Raw genomic sequence first — 17978 nt, 5'->3', positions numbered from 1 at the left:
CTTAGCAGGCAGAGTCAAAAACAAGCGCTGGGCTGAGGATCTAGCTCAGTTGGTAGAGCGCTTGCCTTGCAAGCACAAGGCCCTGGGTTCGATCCCCAGCACCGCAAAAAAAAAAAAAAAAAAAAAAAAAACAAGTGCTGTGCTTTTGGTAGTGCGTCCCATCAGGGGTCCAAGAGGCCACCCATCCAAGCCCTGGCCACGGGCACCTGAACTGATCCCCCTGGCATCTGCCTGAGCTCGCTGTGAAGGCCTGGTTTCTCCTGTGTGGGTGTTTGTGCTCTATTATACCGATTTCCTCGTCCTCCTCCAGCTCCACCCTTGACTGGCTGTGAGCGCCGTGGCTGCGTTTGCGTGGGGGCCGCGACCGTGCTGAGGGCACTCCATCCTGGCCATAGAGAACAAGGCTGGCTTTCTCTGTACCGTCAACCCCGAGAACCCCTGGCCAGCGGTCCCTCCTGCCTTGGGTAACATCTGAGCTGAGGGAAGAGTAAGGCCCGGGAGGACCCACTGACAGGCAGGGATGGGAGGCCGCCATCCTGTCGCCCGCGTGATGACACAGGCAGGGTCCAGGCGCTCCCTTCCCACGCTCCGGATTTTCTGTGCAGTTCCATTTTCTGACCGCGCCGGGGCAGACCCTCGGGGCGGAAGGCGCTCACAGATGGGGCCAGCTCCGCAGCGACCTGTCAACTGGCTGGATGCTTCATCGAGTGCGCACGAGATGTGCACCCATAAAACATTTCCCCAACTTAAAACCAGGGCCGGTCACACAGGAACCCACAGTGAACGGAGCACAGCCATCAATATGAAGCACAAAACTGTGACACTCCAAGAACACAGAAGATGGAGTGGACCTTGGGTTTGACAGTGACTTTTTTTTTTGTAGTTGTAGATAGCATGCCTTTATTTTATTTTATTTATTTTTGTATGGAGCACAGCACTTCACACATGCAAGGCAAGCCCTCCACCACTCAGTCGCAGCCCCAGCCCCTTGACAATGACATTTTAGGGACAACACCAAAGACACAAACCAGGAAAGAGAATTGGGTGTTGAACTTGTTTAAAAATCAGTGAGGCCAGGCACACACCTGTCATTCCTGCGACTTGGGAGGCTGAGGCCGGAGGATCGTGTGTTGGAGGCCAGCCTCGGCAACTTAGAGAGGCTTGAAGCAACTCAGCGAGACCCTGTCTCTAAATAAAATACTAAATAGGGCTGGGGAGGTGGCTCAGTGGTCGAGTGCCCCTGAGTTCATTCCCTGGTACCCCTGGCCAAAAAATAAAAAAAGTAAAGACTGGTGAAGATGAAGTTGTAGGTCGGCACGAATTCAGGGTCTGGTGGAATCCCATGGTCTGGGGACAGAGAAAGAGCAGAGCCTTAGGAGGGTCAGTTAGCAACCAGGGAGGAGCAGGTTGGCCCGCGCTTGCTGGACCCAGGCCCAGCTTTAGATCCCGGGAGGTTTCTGTCTGAGTCACCAGGCAGGGTCCAGGTCTGCGTCTCCCTGGTGACGGCCTTCTCCCCGGAGCCCAGGACCCCGTGAACCCCTTGTGCACCTGAGTGGCAGGCTGGAGGGCACGCCACTCAGCCCCTCGCGCCTCGGCTTAGCGCCTCGGCCACATGCACTCTGTGGGAGGAGGCTGGCGTGGCCATCGCAGAGCCCTCCACAGGAGAGGCTGCGTGTGGCCCGCGGCCCCTGAAGGACAGCTCCTCCCTCAGCCCTCAGGGGCTGCGTGCAGGTCCCACCCACGGGGCTGGGGGACACAGGGGACTCCCGCCCATGAGCAGACACCCCCCAAACGGCAGGGGAGTGGGAACGCGTCACTGAGGATGGCTGGGAGGGAGTGGCCCTGTGACCCAGGAGGCCAGGCCACCAGACCATGGTGTCCACCCAAACTGTCACGGAATCCCTGCTTCCTGCCCGGGTCCCTCGTCAGCCTGTAGACAGACACAGGGGCCTCCCCGGCACCCGGCGTGGCCAGCCGCCCAGGAGAGCCGCACAGCAGAAGCGACACCGCGTCCAGAATGCTTCCCCACCCGACCCGGCGCCCACGGCGAGGCCTGTCCCTCACCCGCAGCCGCAGGTAAGACCCAGGGCACCTGCAAGATGCTGGGAAGGAGCCACGTGGTCGCCAGCTCCGTGCCTCCAAGCAGCCGGGCGGGGTGCAGGGAATGTTCCAGAAGGGCCAGGCGAAGACCCAGAAAAACCCGGGGCGCAGCAAAAGGCTGGCCCACAGCGCTTTCTCTCGCCACTGATTTATTGATCACCTGCTGTATGCAGCGCTGGCGAGCCTGGAAATAAATGAGGTGCAGGCCAGAGAACAGAGAGAAGCTGGCCCCTGGTGTCTCTGCGTCCTGGTGCGGACGCGTGGGCAGGAGGCCCGGGCGCTGGGGGACGCCCGTCCCAGCTCGGCAGCACCTGGGTCTGTCCACCTGGGTAGCCGGGGCTCTGCGCAGAAACGCTCATGGGGACAGGTGGGTTGTCCAGGCCCAGCGACGGCCAGCGGCTCAGAGGCAGGGCGACAGTAGGTGCCCGAGTCCAGCAGCGTGCAGGAAACGGGGCTCGCTGCAGGAAACGGGGCTCGCTGCAGGAAACGGGGCTCGCTGCAGAAAACGGGGATCGCTGCAGGAAACGGGGCTCGCTGCAGGAAACGGGGCTCGCTGAGGAAATGGGGCTCGCTGAGGAAACGGGGCTCGCTGCTGGAAACGGGCTCGCTGAGGAAACGGCTCGCTGCAGGAAACGGGGCTCGCTGCAGGAAACGGGGCTTGCTGAGGAAACGGGGCTCGCTGCAGGAAACCGGGCTCACTGCAGGAAACGGGGCTCGCTGAGGAAACGGGGCTCGCTGCAGGAAACGGGGCTCGCTGAGGAAACGGGGCTCGCTGAGGAAACGGGGCTCGCTGCAGGAAACGGGGCTCGCTGCAGGAAACCGGGCTCGCTGAGGAAACGGGGCTCGCTGCAGGAAACGGGGCTCGCTGCAGGAAACGGGGCTCGCTGCAGGAAACGGGGCTCGCTGCAGAAAACGGGGATCGCTGCAGGAAACGGGGCTCGCTGCAGGAAACGGGGCTCGCTGAGGAAATGGGGCTCGCTGAGGAAACGGGGCTCGCTGCTGGAAACGGGCTCGCTGAGGAAACGGCTCGCTGCAGGAAACGGGGCTCGCTGCAGGAAACGGGGCTCGCTGAGGAAACGGGGTTCGCTGCAGGAAACGGGGCTCGCTGCAGGAAACGGGGCTCGCTGAGGAAACGGGGCTCGCTGAGGAAATGGGGCTCGCTGAGGAAACGGGGCTCGCTGAGGAAATGGGGCTCGCTGAGGAAACGGGGCTCGCTGAGGAAATGGGGCTTGCTGCAGGAAATGGGGCTCGCTGCAGGAAACGGGGCTCGCTGCAGAAAACGGGGTTCGCTGAGGAAACGGGGCTCGCTGCAGGAAACGGGGCTCGCTGAGGAAACGGGGTTCGCTGCAGGAAACGGGGCTCGCTGCAGGAAACCGGGCTCGCTGAGGAAACGGGGCTCGCTGCGGCAGCTCCCATCTGAGAGCAGAGACGGTGTCCGGGCTCAGAGCCCCTGCGGAGACGCCGGGCAGACAGTGAAGGGCTTTGAACGCCACATGGACACTCGGTTCTGCGGAGAGGCGCCACCAGCGGCTGAGGGATTCTGAAGTGGGGACCGATGTCCGGCCCAGTTATTCTTCAGTCATGCTGGTGACAGAGTGCGGGGAGGACCAGAGGGGACAGAGCGCGTCAGGAAAGCACGGCAGACCCAGGAGCAGTGGGAGATCTGGATCAGGGCCGTGGGGACGGGAGAGACAAGAGGTTCCGGAAACATGGAGGAGCTGAGGCTCCATGCTTGTCCCCAGAGGGCCCCTCTTGGTGGGCTCTGCTGGGGCCGCCCAGGGTCCTGTCCTGTGGCAGAGCTGGGTGGCTTCCCTCCACTGCCTGCGTGTGGGTGCTTGAGCCGAGGCCATCTGCTCCTGGGGGGCAGCGGCAGGGCCTGGTTGTTCCCCAGGGCTGCGCCACTTGCCCTGGTCAAACGTGGCTCCCACTAGCCATGCCCTGGGCCAGGTGGCTGAAGAGAGGGACAGGCAGGTGACAGCAAGACCTGTGATGCAAATGTCCTCAGGGCCTGCAGATTGACAGACCAGGGACAGGGCGGACAAGGCCCCGAGAGAAGGACCATGGGGGAGAGGGCACGCCGGCGGTCAGGGTTGCTGACCCGGAAGACCTCAGCCTCGTCGCCAAAGGGGACGGTCACTGAAGAATGAAAGCTGGCGGTTCTCAGGAACATGTCGAAGCCAGCGGAGTTCTCGGGAATCAGAATCTCCAGCCAGCGTCCACACCCGGAGCCAAAGAGGCGTTCCCAGGAGCCTCGGGCGGGCGCGGGGACGCTGCAGGTCCTGGGGCCCCGGGCCACCCGCCAACACAGAGTAGGTCTTCTGCCGCTCCCGTGGGCCCGTGAGTCCCTCTTGCTGACACATTACTGAGAACTCTGCCGAGCAGTGCCTGGATGCTGGGACTGCTATCTGTCTAAGTGACTCCAGTCAAATCCATGTTTGGGTTTTTGATTTTTTATAGTACTGGGGATTGAACCCAGGGGTGCTTAACCTCTGGGCCACGTCCCCAGTCCTTTTTATATTTTATTTAGAGACAGGGTCTCACGGAGTTGCTTAGGGCCTCGCTAAATTGCTGAGGCTGGCCTCCACCTTGCGATCCTCCTGCCTCAGCCTCCCGAGCCGCTGGGATGACAGGCACGTGCCACCACGCCCAGCATCTTTTTTTATTTTTTCCTAGCAAAGAAAAAAGGAGTGGTCCTTTCCCCAACCCCATGTGTGTTGTGTGTGCTCACAGTGCAAGAAGACAGGGGCAGCCTCACAGCCTCCCATCACAGGAGCCTCTCCTTCATGGACTACATGGGGATCAGAGCCCATTTGTGTCCATGACCTCTTGAGAGCAGTCACAGCCTCGGCTCTCACCAGGCCACAGGTCTCCACTAGCCGCCTCTGCTGCCTGCAGCACGGGACAACTGGAGGCCGCCTCCAGCAGCCAGTAGTGATCCCAAGTGGCATGTTGATCGATGGCAGGATCTCTGGGTTCCACTTACCGGGGCTGAATGACACATTGTCAATAGCAGCCAGTTAACGAAGTCCTTAGTAACCAGCTGGTCTCATCAGCGCTCAGCCCTGGCCACGGGTTCCGGCAGAAACCCCTTCCGAACAGCGAGATTGGACCTGACGAAGATGAATGTCTAATTCACTTGGAATCTCCTTACTGCCGCCTGTAATGAAAAGCCTGTTCCGCAGAGTCCCCCACCCGCCGCTGCTTCTCCGAAATTAAATATCAGGAGGACGTATAATAGCCCGATTCCACACCAGGCCAATATTATCAGATGGATGTCGGCAGCGATAACCCAGGAAGGATAAGTTGATGAGATTCCATTTATTAAATAAAGCGAGGAGAGCACTCGGAGGATTTGGGACTGCATGTGTGGCCAGGCACGGGTGCACTCGGCCACCAGAGTCACCCCGAGGGAAAAAGAGACTTCCAGTGGCCCACAAGACTCTGTGTCTGCCCGCCAGTGGCACCAGCCTCCAAGGTGGGGTGGGGGTAGGAGGAGCCGACTCTCTTCCTTCCCTGACCCTCCCAGGTCTCTGCTGTTTGGAGTCACCCAGCTTCTGCCGCCACTGAGAAGCCCTGTGTGCCACATGGTTTGGGCCTGTCTCGGGTTTCTCTTTCATACCCCTGATTTTCTTTTTTTTAATTAATTAATTTATTTATTTTTTGGCGGGGGTGCCAGGGATGGAACTCAGGGGCACTTGACCCCTCAGCCACCTCCCCAGTCCTATTTTGTTTTTTATTTAAAGACAGGGTCTCACTGAGTTGCTCAGGGCCTCGCTTTTGCTGAGGCTGGCTTTGAACTCGAGATCCTCTGGCCTCAGCCTCCCAGCCTTTTGGGGTGACAGGCGTGTGCCACCACACCCAGCCTTCTTTTGGAATCTTGTGGAACTTTCTAAAGGTAGTCCGGAGCTAGGGTCACATGATTGCGGAAACAAGGGCAGCAGAGTCAGGCGTACCAGGCTGTTATTATTCTACCACCATCTTGTTGCTGTGTTACCTTGAGCAAACCACTTAACCTCTCTGATACTCACTGTCCCCATCTGCAGAATGGAATGATAATGCCTAGCTCTCTAAGAGTTATGCAGCTGTTTCTTAGGACCTTGCACACAGTAGGCCCAGGCAGGTATTGGTTCTCAGAAGGACCAGGGCTACAGATACATTTCCAAGTGAATTTTCTGTGTCTGCTGTTTACCCAAATATATACACTTTGTCATCTCCCTTCCCATAGCAGGATCCTCACCCCAGATGTCCCCAGGCATTGAAGGCTTCCTGGGAAGCCAAAGAAGGCTCTATATCAGCTACAGCACCCCCCTTGAGCATTAGGTAAACTGAGGCAAGTTAGTTCATCTCAGTGCAGACGATACCCCAAGGTTGGGGGATGGTCAGGGACCAGAGACACTGCACACAGCCCGGTAGGGAGCCCAGCAGTTAGTGGGTTCTCACTGAAATAGAGCTGCTGTTCCTGAGGAGCCCTTGGGCACGCTGTAAGAGTGGATGTCCCTGTCACTGTTAGAACGCTGGCCCATGATGCACTGGTCTCCCTGGCTTCTCCCCATCCGCCGCCCCCCAGGCTGCCTCTGGAGGCCAGCTAGCTCAGCTCTCTATTCTCTGTGACCCACTGTGTGGGTTTCACACAGTCGTAGCTGTAACAAGGCGCCTGGGAGAGCAGACACTTAGCACCACAGTCATGCAGGCTGGAAGTCCACGCTGAAGGAGCCTCCGAGGGGATCCGTCCAGGCTGCCGGTGCCCCTGCCCGGCTGAAGCAGCCAAGAAACACAGGCCCTCTGTGCTCACACGGCCGTCTGTGTGTCTCTGTCTCTCCACTTCGTGTGAGGATGAGAGTTGGCTTCCCGCTGCATCAGGGCCTGGGACCGCATCGTCGCTAACCGGTTCCGCGGTCGCCCTGTTCCCCAGTAAGCTGGGGTCCCAGGAAGGACGCGAGTTTCAGTGGAGACTCCAACTCACTGACCTGGGAGCAGGTGCAGGGAGGGCCAGGGCTCACCAGCCAGAGTCTCAGTTGTCATGGACACTCGGTCCACGCTGTCCTAAAGGGGGTGTGCAGGCTCGGGCGCCGGGAGAGCTGAAACCACTTCCTGGCTTCTAACTGAGAGGCTCAACCAGATTGATGGTCTGGGTGATAGGCCACGGCTGCCGGGGACAGTTCCTGTGTCCTCCCTGGATTCAGCTTTGCACTTCTCACTGGATTTGGGAGTTGGGACCATGCTGACCCTGTCTAGATCATGTGACTCAAATCTCTGCTCCCCAGGCCAGCTCTGAACTGTTTATTTTTTTTATTTTTGGTACCAGGGACTGAACCCAGGGTCGCTTACCCACTGAGCCACCTCCCCAGCCCTTTTTATATTTTATTTAGAGACAAGGTCTCCCTGAGTTGCTTAGGGCCTTGCTAAGTGGCTGAGGCTGGCCTCCAACTTGCGATCCTCCTGCCTCAGCCTCCTGAGCCCCTGGGATCACAGGCGTGCCCCCCCCCCCCGTGCCTGGTAGCTGAACTGACTTGGGGACAGCACACCTACTTTCGCGGGGGCCGTGACCCAGGCCGAGCCCGCCTTGCTTCAGAGAACATTCCCGCAGCCGTGCTCTGCCTCCTTCCCCGCTCACAGCCTTTATGTGGAAGAACGGGTGGAATTTCTTCCGCATGACATTTGCCTACCTGTCTGCCTCCTATTGTACCAGGTAAATCCCGGAGGACAGAGGCCTCTGCAGTCCCAGAGGCGACGCTGGTGTAGAGGGGATGGATTTCACTCGCCCCAGTTTCTCCGGGCCTGGAACCGACTGCTGTTCCGTGAGGGTTGCCCTTGCCATGCCCAGGGCCTCATCCGGGCACCCAGGACTGAGGGCCAGAGCCAGCTGGAGACAGAGCCTCCTCCTCCTGACACCCTGAGGCCGTGGGGGCACACGCTCAGGTCAGGCCGCTCCTCTGCTCATGTACAACTTCAGCTGGGCCATTGTGCCCCTCCCCAGCCCCCCGGGCACCTGCTCCTGAGGATCAGCCGGCCCACACCCCGCACCACACAGAACAGCCCACCTTCCTGAACAGGAGCTTGCCTGGGCGAGTGCCCGCTGGCTACGGGTGCAGCCGGGTCACATGATGGCAGAGCCCAGATCCCTCCTCAAGATAGAACCTGTGCCCTCAGGGGCTCAGACTCAAGAGGAGCAGCTTTTAAAGAAGGGCAGAAAATAGCTGGGCACAGTAGCACACGCCTGTCAACCCAGCAGCTACGGAGGCTGAGGCAGGAGGATCGCAAGTTGGAGGCCAGCCTCAGCCACTTCACAAGGTCCTGAGCAACTTGGCGAGATCCTGCCTCTAAATAAAATATAAAAAGGGCTGGGGAGGTGGCTCAGGGGTTAAGCACCCCTGGGTTCAGTCCCTGGTACTAAAGATGAACAGAAACGTGCAGGATAGGCCATGCGGAGGGGCAAGAGCACACACAGCATGACCGGCAGTGGCAGAGGGTCATGAAGGGAAGGACGGGCGCACCCCAACTTCCCAGGATGGCAGCCAGTAGCCAGAGCACGCCAGGAGGCCCTCGCGAAGACGGGGTGACCCTGCAGCCCTGTCCTTCAAGGAAGCGCAGCTTCGAAAGTCCACCCCCAGACGCGCCCTGGCCACAGCCTCTCAGCACCAGAGCAAGCCAGTCTGCGAGGCCCTGGGCCCCAGACGCCTCTGCAGCACAGCCGGAGGCCAGGCTGCCTCCAAGGGCCCGTGTGTGCTGCGTGCGGGAGGTCGGGAGGTCGGGAGGTCGGGAGGTCGGGCTCTGAGACCAGGGCTCTGTCGTCTCCTGTGACAGCCTGTTTCGTGTACGTCCCCAGCCTTGAGGCTGGCCTGGCGTGGCCGCCCCGCTGGGTGCGGCTAGCCCTTCGCCCGCGCCTTGGGGAAGAGTCCTACTGGCCTTCACCCCGGCCTCGCTCCCCTGGCCATGTTCTCGGGTGAGCGTCTGACCTAGTTCTGACCAGTGGGAAAGGGAGGGGAAGATGCTTCTGCCTGATAGAGCGAGACCGCGCCCAGGCCGGGAAGAAGCAGCCTGGGGTCGTGCGGGGAGGTGGGGGGCCCTGCCAGGCCGAGGGGCCCCCATCCGCACTTCCAGAATAAGACTGAAATAAGGGGCATCCTGTTTCCTAAGCCACTGAGTAGTCCGTCACTTGCTGTTCTTTTCTCTCTCTCGTTTTTTTTTGGGGGGCGGTGGTCGCAGGGATGGAACCCAGGGGTGCTTAACCCCTGAGCCCCCTCCCCAGCCCTTTTTCTATTTTATTTAGAGACAGGGTCTCCCTGAGTTGCTTAGGACCTCGCTAAGTGGCTGAGGCTGGCCTCCAACTTGCGATCCTCCTGCCTCAGCCTCCTGAGCCGCTGGGATGACAGGCGTGTGTCACCACGCCCACCTGACTTGCTGTTCTGAAGTGATGGAATAGGTTTAAGTTACCTTCAAATAATAATGGCATCTGTCACATGGCCGAATGTCCCAAGTGCAGAGTGTGGGGCAGAGCCACAGGCCTGTGGTCCCTCCTGGTGTGGGAGGCAGAGCATGCGCAGCTGCGATCCTTTTCATTGCTGAGAAACTTGAGGCCTGGCTCCCTGCCGTCTTAGGACTCCACGCAGTCACTGCGAGTCCACCCACAGAGGCGACTGTCCACGTGAGCCTGGCTGGAAAACCCAACAGGACACAAATAGGTGGAAACGCTGAGACCAAAACTGGGCTAGCGAATACGCCTCCACACCAGCCTGTGACCTTGGCTGCTGTGCCTCGGTTTCCCCACCTGCCCGGCCACAGAGCTGCGATCAGGAACAGTGATGGACTGTGCGGCCACTTGGAATGTGCCTGGCACTCAGGGACGACTGTAGCAGGAGCCAGTCTGAATGTGACGGAGCATCCGCGAGGGGCTGTGTATTTGCTACTGTGTTTTGTGTGGAGGGAAAAAAGGAGAAGGGGCGGGAAGAAGAATCTAGAAGGATATAAATCAGATTGGACCCCTGGGAGGCTTGCCTACTCCAGAATAATCAATATTTTACTTTTTTTCCCGTCATCTGGTTTGGCTTCTCAATTTTAAAAAGTGAGTGTATGTTCATTTGGAGGCACATGCCCGTCATCCCAGATGCTCGGGAGGCTGAGGCAGGAGGATTGCAAGTTGGAGGCCAGCCTCAGCAACTCAGCGAGATCCTATCTCAAAACAAGAATAAAAAGAGCTGGGGATGTGGCTCAGTGGTTAAGCACCCCTGCATTTTATCCTCTGTACTACACACACACACACACATACACACACACGCTCATTTGTTGTGGTTTCCAAAGCTACTTTGATAAAGGATAAAAGAAAAAAATAGTAAAGAACCTCAAAATATTACTGTGGTTATTTCTAAGAAAAGTGAGTCAGAATTTTTTTTTTTTTTTTTTTTTTTGCTTCTTTTTTGGCATTTCTGTAGGTTTCCAGTTTTCATTGTTCTTCAAATATTCGTTTTTCTAAATTAGGAAAAAAATGGTGTGAGATATTTACATACAGTGTGCATACATCAGGTGGTCGTAGCCCCAGGTGAGCCAGGGACACAGAAAAGGCCTCGGGAGGCCGGGGCTGGGGCCCAGTGGCAGAGCGCTTGCCTGACACATGTGAGGGCTCTGGTTTCCACCCATGATGCACGCCTGCCATCCCAGCAGCTCAAGAGGCTGAGGCTGGAGGATCGCAAGGTGGAGGCCAGCCTCAGCCATTTAGGAAGGTCATAAGCAACTCAGCGAGACTCTGACTCTAAATAAAATAGAAAATAAAATAAAGCCCTCGGGAGGCAGCTGACCTGAGTGCAGCCCAGAGGACTAGCTGTCCCTTTTCACACCCTGAAGACACAGGCCTCTGCGGAGCCCTCGGCCGAGCCCAGTCCACGAAGCACCCGCTGCAGCGTGGACCTCAGCCTCCAACCCCAGGGCTTGACGCCGGCCCTCCTCTGGCTTCTAGAATGAACGGGGGCAGGCCTCGCGCCTGGCATGTGGCATTGAGTGGATGCGAGTCATGTCCCCCCTCGGCCCCTGGGAGCGCCTGGTCACCTGGGCCCTCCCTGGTCTTGTCACCCTGCAGGCCCCGCAGGGTGGAGCCCGTGTGCACAGGTCTGCAGGCCCAGATCCTCCGCTGCTACCGCGACCACCTTCAGGAGGTGCTGCTGTGCTCAGACCTGGTCAAGGCGTACCAGCACTGCGTGAGCACCGCCCACAAGGTAAGCGCCGCCCACAGGTAAGCGCCGCCCACAAGGTAAACGCCGCCCACAGGTAAGCGCCGCCCACAAGGCAAGCGGCCCGGTGGGAGGGTCCTCTGCCCGCCCCTCACTCTACTGGAGCCCCGCGCTCCCCTCGCCGTCTCTGCACCTGCCAAGGAAGAGGACCACTGGTCTCAGATGCCCTCCGTCACCTCCCACTTGAGAGGCTCAGTCTCCCTGGGCATCTCGTGGTGCTTTGCCAGCATCGGGTAAAGTCATGCCCAGGCCCGACCAGTGGCCAAGGCACAGGAGTGCCCAGACTCAGCGGGAGAGCGCTTGCCTAGCACGTGTGAGCCACTGGGTTCCGTCCTGAGCCCCACATAAAAGTAAATAAAATAAAGGTATTGTGTCCATCTACAACTAAAAAAAAAATATGTATTTTAAAAAAAAAAAAAAAAGCCAGGCACAGTGGCGCTCACCTAAAATCCCAGTGACTCGGGAGGCGGAGGCAGGAGGATTGCAAGGTGGAGGCCAGCCTCAGCCACTTAGTGAGGCCCTGAGCAACTCAGCGAGACCCTGTCTCTAAATAAAATAGAAAATAGGGCTGGGGACGTGGCTCAGGGTTTCAGTGCCCCTTTAGACTCTGGGGGCGGGTGGCCTGCACACTTGCCCATCCTGGTCTAAAGGGGTGAGTGGACCCAGGTTCCCATGCCCCGGCCCCCACACCAGTGGGCTGCTCTTGTCCTGGATGCCTGAGGAGTGTCCCCAGAGCCCTGACCTTCCTCCCTGCCCCTCCCCTTCCACCATCTCCAGCTGCCAGTCTCTCTTCTGGACACTTCTGTCCAGAAGAGCATCTTCAGTGAGCATCTTTAGTGCCATACCAAGCATTGAAGTGGACCCCATTCCAACCAGGGAAGCCTCACTATCTCTAGGGGCTCCAATCTTGGCCTTTTCCAGAGCAGAGCTGCGTTGGTCAAAATGTGCACGCCTGTCATCCTAGCGGCTCAGGAGGCTGAGGCAGGAGGATCGCAAGTTGGAGGCCAGCCTCAGCCACTTAGCGAGGCCCTGAGCAACTCAGCGAGACCCTGTCTCTAAATAAAATATAAATAAAGGGCTGGGGATGTGACTCAGGGGTTGAGCGACCCTGGGTTCCAATCCCAGTACAAAAAAAAAAGAATCTGATGGTGCAAACCCTCGCACACGAGTGTGCTCTGCTTCTCACGAAGTCCTGAGTGGCCAGAGACAAGAGGGAAGACTGCACTCTACCCAGGGGGTTGGCCACACGGGCCAGAGCAGGGGCAGGGTGGGGGTCCCCGGCTGCCTCCCCGGCCCCCGAAGCAGAGGCCGCCGAGGGTGGCGGTGTTGCTCTGGGAGCGAGTCGGGGCCTCTGCCCCGCTGGGTGCTGCAGAGGCTCAGCAGCTTCAAGGGGCCAGCTGGTGGGGAGGGGCAGACCCACTCACAGGCATGCTCCAGGGACGCGGTCACTGCACGGCGCTGGCCCCTGAACTCCCGCCCCTTGTCTTCGTAGGGTTGAGGATCAGCCATGATTCCCGGCCCTCGCAGTGACTTGGAGCCCTGAAGAAAGGACCACCCGTGGGACCACACACCCCCGGCCACAGCCTCGAGGCCCCGCCGTTGCTGCCGGGCGTCTCTGTGACCTGCGAGCTGGGCCGCCACGCACTAGGAGACAGCGTGTCCCCGCCCGAAGGCAAATAAAGCAGGTGTCTTTGTTCTCAGTCATTCACTCGTGGCAAACGCTCTCGCTGCCCACTGTGTGTCCAGTCTCGGGCGGACCCCAGGATGCAGAGCCCAACGAGACGGGCTGCGGCCCCTGGGGAGGGGCCGGCGGGCAGGGGAGCCGGCGCAGCAAAGGCCGCCAGAGAAGCAGGTATGAGGGGAGGACAGGGAGCAGCTCTCGAGGGACGGAGCGGGGGCAGCCCCCGGCTCCCTGAGGACTCTCCTCCAGACACAGGCCCAGTGGACTGGGTGGAGTGATCCCAGATGTGGGGCGGGGAGCGGGACATGGGGTCCACAGCTGGGGGACAGCTGTTCCAGAAGAGCACAGCCTGGCTGGAGGAGACAGCAGGGCTCAGGGCCGCCAGGCAGAGGGGTGTGAGGACTCAAGCAGGAAGCAGCCTCTCCTGAGCCAGGTCACTCTGCTCCCCATGGAGGGTCTCAGGCCTGAGCTGCTGAGCACCCCTGTCCTAGGGCTGTGGGTGTCAGCACAGACCAGGGGCCATGGGGAGGTTGAGGAGCTCAGGTCAACAGGGCTCAAAGAGAATCTGGGGGCCAGGGAAGAATCAAGATTTCCAGCCAGACTCGGTGGTACACACCTGTCATCCCAGCAGCTCGGGAGGCTGAGGCAGGAGGATCACAAGGTGGAGGCCAGCCTCAACAACTCAGTGAGGCCCTGAGCAACTCAGTGAGACCCTGTCTCTAAATAAAATATAAAAATGGCTGGGGAGGTGGCTCAGTGGTTGAGCACCCCTGGGGTCCATCCCCGGTACAAAAGAGAAAAAGATCTCCAGCCCTCTGCCTGGGTGGGTGACCCTGCTGACTGAGGCCCAGGAGGTGGGGACCGAGGAGGCAGATGGATGACCGTGTCCGGGTGTGCTCTTCTTAGCCGGTGTCCACACACTGGCCTTCAGCCCTTGACCTTCACCCGCACGCCCAGCCAAGGGCGGCGCTCGGGATCCCCTGACCTCTGCTGGCGACCTTGGGCCGGGTTCGGGCTTCACGGCACAAACACCCCTGCTCCTCCCGAGCCTCCCATGCCGGGCGACAGGGCGGCTGGGCCTCGGGAGCCTCCGCAGGTGTCCAGCCAAGCTGCCTGCGGCCTGAGAGCAGGACCGCCCGGGGGGCGCCCTTTCTTGAAGTTTCGGTGGGCGTCGGAACCCCTCACGGAGACATTCGGAGACACGGGCCGGTGTCTGGGCAAGTCCAGGGCCGCCCTGGGCTCAGCCCCTCAGCGGAAAGGCCTGCTGCGAGGAGGGGTCGCAGGTCGCCTGGCTCACGGACCTCTGGAAGTGACATCAAAGCCAGAAGGACCAGCCCTTCTGAGGCCCCAAGCCCGGGCCCTGAGCGCCGCCCCCACCTGCTGGGCGTGGCTCCCGGTTGGCTGGGCGGAGCTCACGTCCTGACCCCGCCCACCCGCTCCTGCTGGGCCGCCTGCGCACGTCAGCCAGCAGCCAGGTGATCCCGGAGGGCTGGGCCGCATCTGTCCCCCAAGTAGCCCCTCCTCCACCCCCAGGCTGGCTCGGAGCAGCCTCCTTGGTCCTGCCTGCAGCCTCCTGGCCCTGTGGTCACTGAGTCCAGAGCCCAGCAGGACTGCAGCTGGCCTGAGGGCAGTGGAAAGCCCCTTTTGGCCTCGGAGCTCCACAAAGCCACATTCTGTGGGAATGAGCCAGCCACAACCGGTGGCAATGACGGCGCCCTCCTGGCCTCCGCCAAGTCCTATCTGAAGAGATGTCCAAGATGGAGACCGGAGGCCGCCCACAGACCACTGCATGGCTGCCCCAGCCCCAGGAGCTGGTGGGGTCTTGGAACCAAATGACAGGGCCAGGAAGCAGGCCAGGGCCACCCGGGGGAGACACTTCAGTCAAAGGCGGCAGGGCGAGAAGGAGGTGTGGGGCAGGGACCAGATGGAAGCTCTGCAGGGGCCCACTCAGAACCCAGGCTCCTTCCTGGACCTCTCTGCCTGCGTGCCTCTTGCCCTGCATCTACCTCAGAGCTTCAGCCCTAGCTGCCCGGGCCCACCCCGGCCCTCTTGCCCATAGTGCTGTCAAATGACAAAATCACAACAGAATGAAGGATCTTAATTGGCTTTTATTTGTGCTTCTAGCATGAGTCAACATCTCCTCCTCCAAATAGTGAGTGTTCCGATGAGCCACACAGAGGAGGTTGATTTTATAGAGAGAAAGTGCTGAAGAAGGCAGAAACAGATCAGGAAGAGGATTGGTCGCTTCAAAGTTACTTTCCATGTAGGGGAGAAAGCCCCGGGGGGTCTCCTTAGCACGGCAGCTCAGGTGGACGGCAGCCCTTTCCATTGGGTGCTGTTTGGAACACCGGCCCGTTTCAGCTTCTTTGAGGGTCTCCGTCCTGGTTTGGCCCAGTGTCCCAGGACCTAGTGCAGAAGGCTAATCCAAACAGCGGATTTTATCTCCTGCAGATTTTATCTCACTCAGTACTGGACCTCCCATACATCTGTCCAGGAATTTTTGCTGCATCTTCCTAAACTGTCCTTGGAACCGACAGTAACGCGAATCCCTCCGCCTGGCAGAGTCCAGGGTTTCTAAGGGACCTCTGTGGTCCCCTCGCACCCTTCGGTCTTCTTTTAAAAACAGCTGAAGTTTTCTGTGTGTGTGCTCCTGGGGATTGAACCCAGAGCTACAACACCAGCCCTGTTTCATTTTGAGACGGAGTCTTGCTAAATTATGGAGGCTGGCCTCTCTCAAACTTGCAATCCTCCTCCTTCAGCCTCCCAAGTAACTGGGTTTACAGACACGTGCCACCATGCCTGACTCTGCTGAAATTTTCTGAGGATTCACCTCCGCATGACTCTCATCCCCCTCCTCCACCCACAAGGGAAGAGCCCACCAGAATGTAGACTCAACAGAGGCACAGAGACAAGGGATAGAGAGAGTGTGTAAGTCATTGAGCTCCTGGATCCAGCCATACCTGAAGCTAACAAAAGCTTGCGACTTCCCTTTTAGATCGTCTTTTGGAGCTGAGTCCCCAGCATTTGCGACAGGAGTTCCCAGGAGTGCAGCACTGTTGTGGGGAGTAGAGAGGTGCTGTCTTTGTACCCTGAGTCCTTTGAGCCAAGCCAGCTTGTCAGGCTGGAGACTCAGGAATGTAGCTGGGGAGCATGGGACATGCCAATAGTAAGCTGAGATCCTGGTGCCTGGGAGGTGGGGAAGGTTCTAGAACTCCCCGACCAGACCAGCTGGAAGCAAAGCAGTCACCCACCACCTCTGCTGGGGAACTCCCACCCACCCTTAAAGGCCCAGTTCAGCTGACCGTCTCGGCCCTTCCCCCTCCACACCCCCCACGGGCAGATCCTGGCAGACTCTGGTGGAAGTATCTACACTCCTTGCTTGAGGCCAAGGCCAGGCCCAGGGGGGCTCCTGTGGATGGGCTTCAGACCCCCAAACCTCAGCACCCCCAAAGGACGAGGGTATGTTCCACTGATTCTATCAGATTCTCTCCTCAATTATTTTCTGGGGACTTAGGATTAGGGTGAGAGAATGACCAACTGTGAGCATAACACGTGCTTTCTGGGTCTCGGTGTCTGTGCAAGATCCGTACAGTGTGTGGGTGTGTGCATTGGTGTGCACGGTGTGTCCAAGAATGCAGGCGTGTGCCTGGATCTGTGTGCACCGTGAGAGGGCGTGTGTGCACGCCCGTCTGTCCACGCGCTTATCCATGTCTCTGTACACACGCAAGAGTGCGTTTCGTGCATGTGTGCGCGCGCACTGGTCTGTGCATGCACACACAGGTGCAAATTCGTGCATAAGTCACTGTGTGCACGAGGACTCAAGTCGGCATCTCCCGATATTCTCAGCCTGGGCCTGGGTCCTTTCCTGGAGCCAAAGTCAAGTTCACTGGGCTGGGGTTGTGGGCCTAGCATGCTTGACGCCCTGGTTCCATCTCCAGCCCTGCGGAAATAAATACGTAGATAAAAATCTCCCTTTCTTGATCTTTGTCCCTCCCCCGTGGGGACTCCGTGTTCTGTGCGTGTGTGTCATCCGTATCACTGTGTTGGAGCTGGAATGTGGGTGTTCGTGTTAAAAAAGATGCTAGTGTGTGTTTCTGCACTCACCCCCAACCGAGGCTGCTATGATGCTTCTTTCTGCCTGGGAGTCGGCTGGCCATGGACTGAGATCTCTGGAACTGTGAGCCAGAATCTTCTCTCTCGTCAGGTATTTTGGTCTCAGTGATGAAAAGCTGACCAACACCAAGTGAAGCAACCTCTCTTGGTGATAAGCATTTTTACTGGCACTACTCTACATGCCCAACAATAGGGGATGCAGTAAATATAATACAATGTATCCATAATAAGACACTCTGCAGCCACCGAGAAGAGTGATACAGAGTTTATTATTAATGTGGGACTCTATTCAGTTTATTTTTTAAGTATTTTATTTCATTGTTAATGGGTCTTTTTAAAAAAATTTTATTTATTTCTATGTGGTGCTGAGTGTCGAACCCAGGACCTTACACATGCCAGGCAAGCACTCTGCCACTGAGCCACAACTCCAGCCCCTGTTCACTCTATTTTGAGGAAATACATATGTACCTTTTCTTTGAATGAAAAAAAAATAATAATTGCCTACACACACATGAAAAGTGATTCATACCCAAAGAGAAAGGCCAGAAGGGTTACAAATCACAATGTCATTGTGCTTTTCTCTGGGAATCGACTATGGATGTGTTTTTATAATTAAATGTATTTGTTGTTGTTCTTATTTGTAAATGGACTTGAACATTTATTGTAAATAAATAAAAACATAGTCCTCAGGCCACGTGTGGTGGCGCACGCCTGTCATCCCAGTGGCTGGGGAGGCTGAGTCAGGAGGATTGCAAGTTGGAGGCCAGCCTCAGCAAGTTAGTGAGGCCCTAAGCAACTTAGCAAGGCCCTGTTTCTAAATAAAATATAAAAAGGGCTGGGATGTGGCTCAGTGGTTAAGTGCC

At 58.2% G+C, this 17978-nt stretch overlaps 1 protein-coding gene across 1 annotated transcript in view; it reads left to right on the top strand.

Annotated features, from left to right (window-relative positions):
- Chchd6 (coiled-coil-helix-coiled-coil-helix domain containing 6) overlaps positions 1–13035 on the top strand; it is a 223435-nt gene extending 210400 nt beyond the window's left edge. Inside the window, exons 7-8 of the mRNA XM_047534479.1 lie at positions 11171–11306; positions 12814–13035. Of these exons, the coding sequence (XP_047390435.1) occupies positions 11171–11306; positions 12814–12819 (142 nt within the window). The 3' untranslated portion in view covers positions 12820–13035. The remainder of the gene's footprint in view (positions 1–11170; positions 11307–12813) is intronic.
- The last annotated feature ends 4943 nt before the right edge of the window (positions 13036–17978 follow it).

This window comes from Sciurus carolinensis, chromosome 19 (genome assembly GCF_902686445.1).
Source record: "Sciurus carolinensis chromosome 19, mSciCar1.2, whole genome shotgun sequence".
NCBI classification, from domain to species: domain Eukaryota; kingdom Metazoa; phylum Chordata; class Mammalia; order Rodentia; family Sciuridae; genus Sciurus; species Sciurus carolinensis.
Note: the sequence above shows the minus strand (reverse complement) of the source record. Positions and strands in the feature narration are given on the sequence as shown.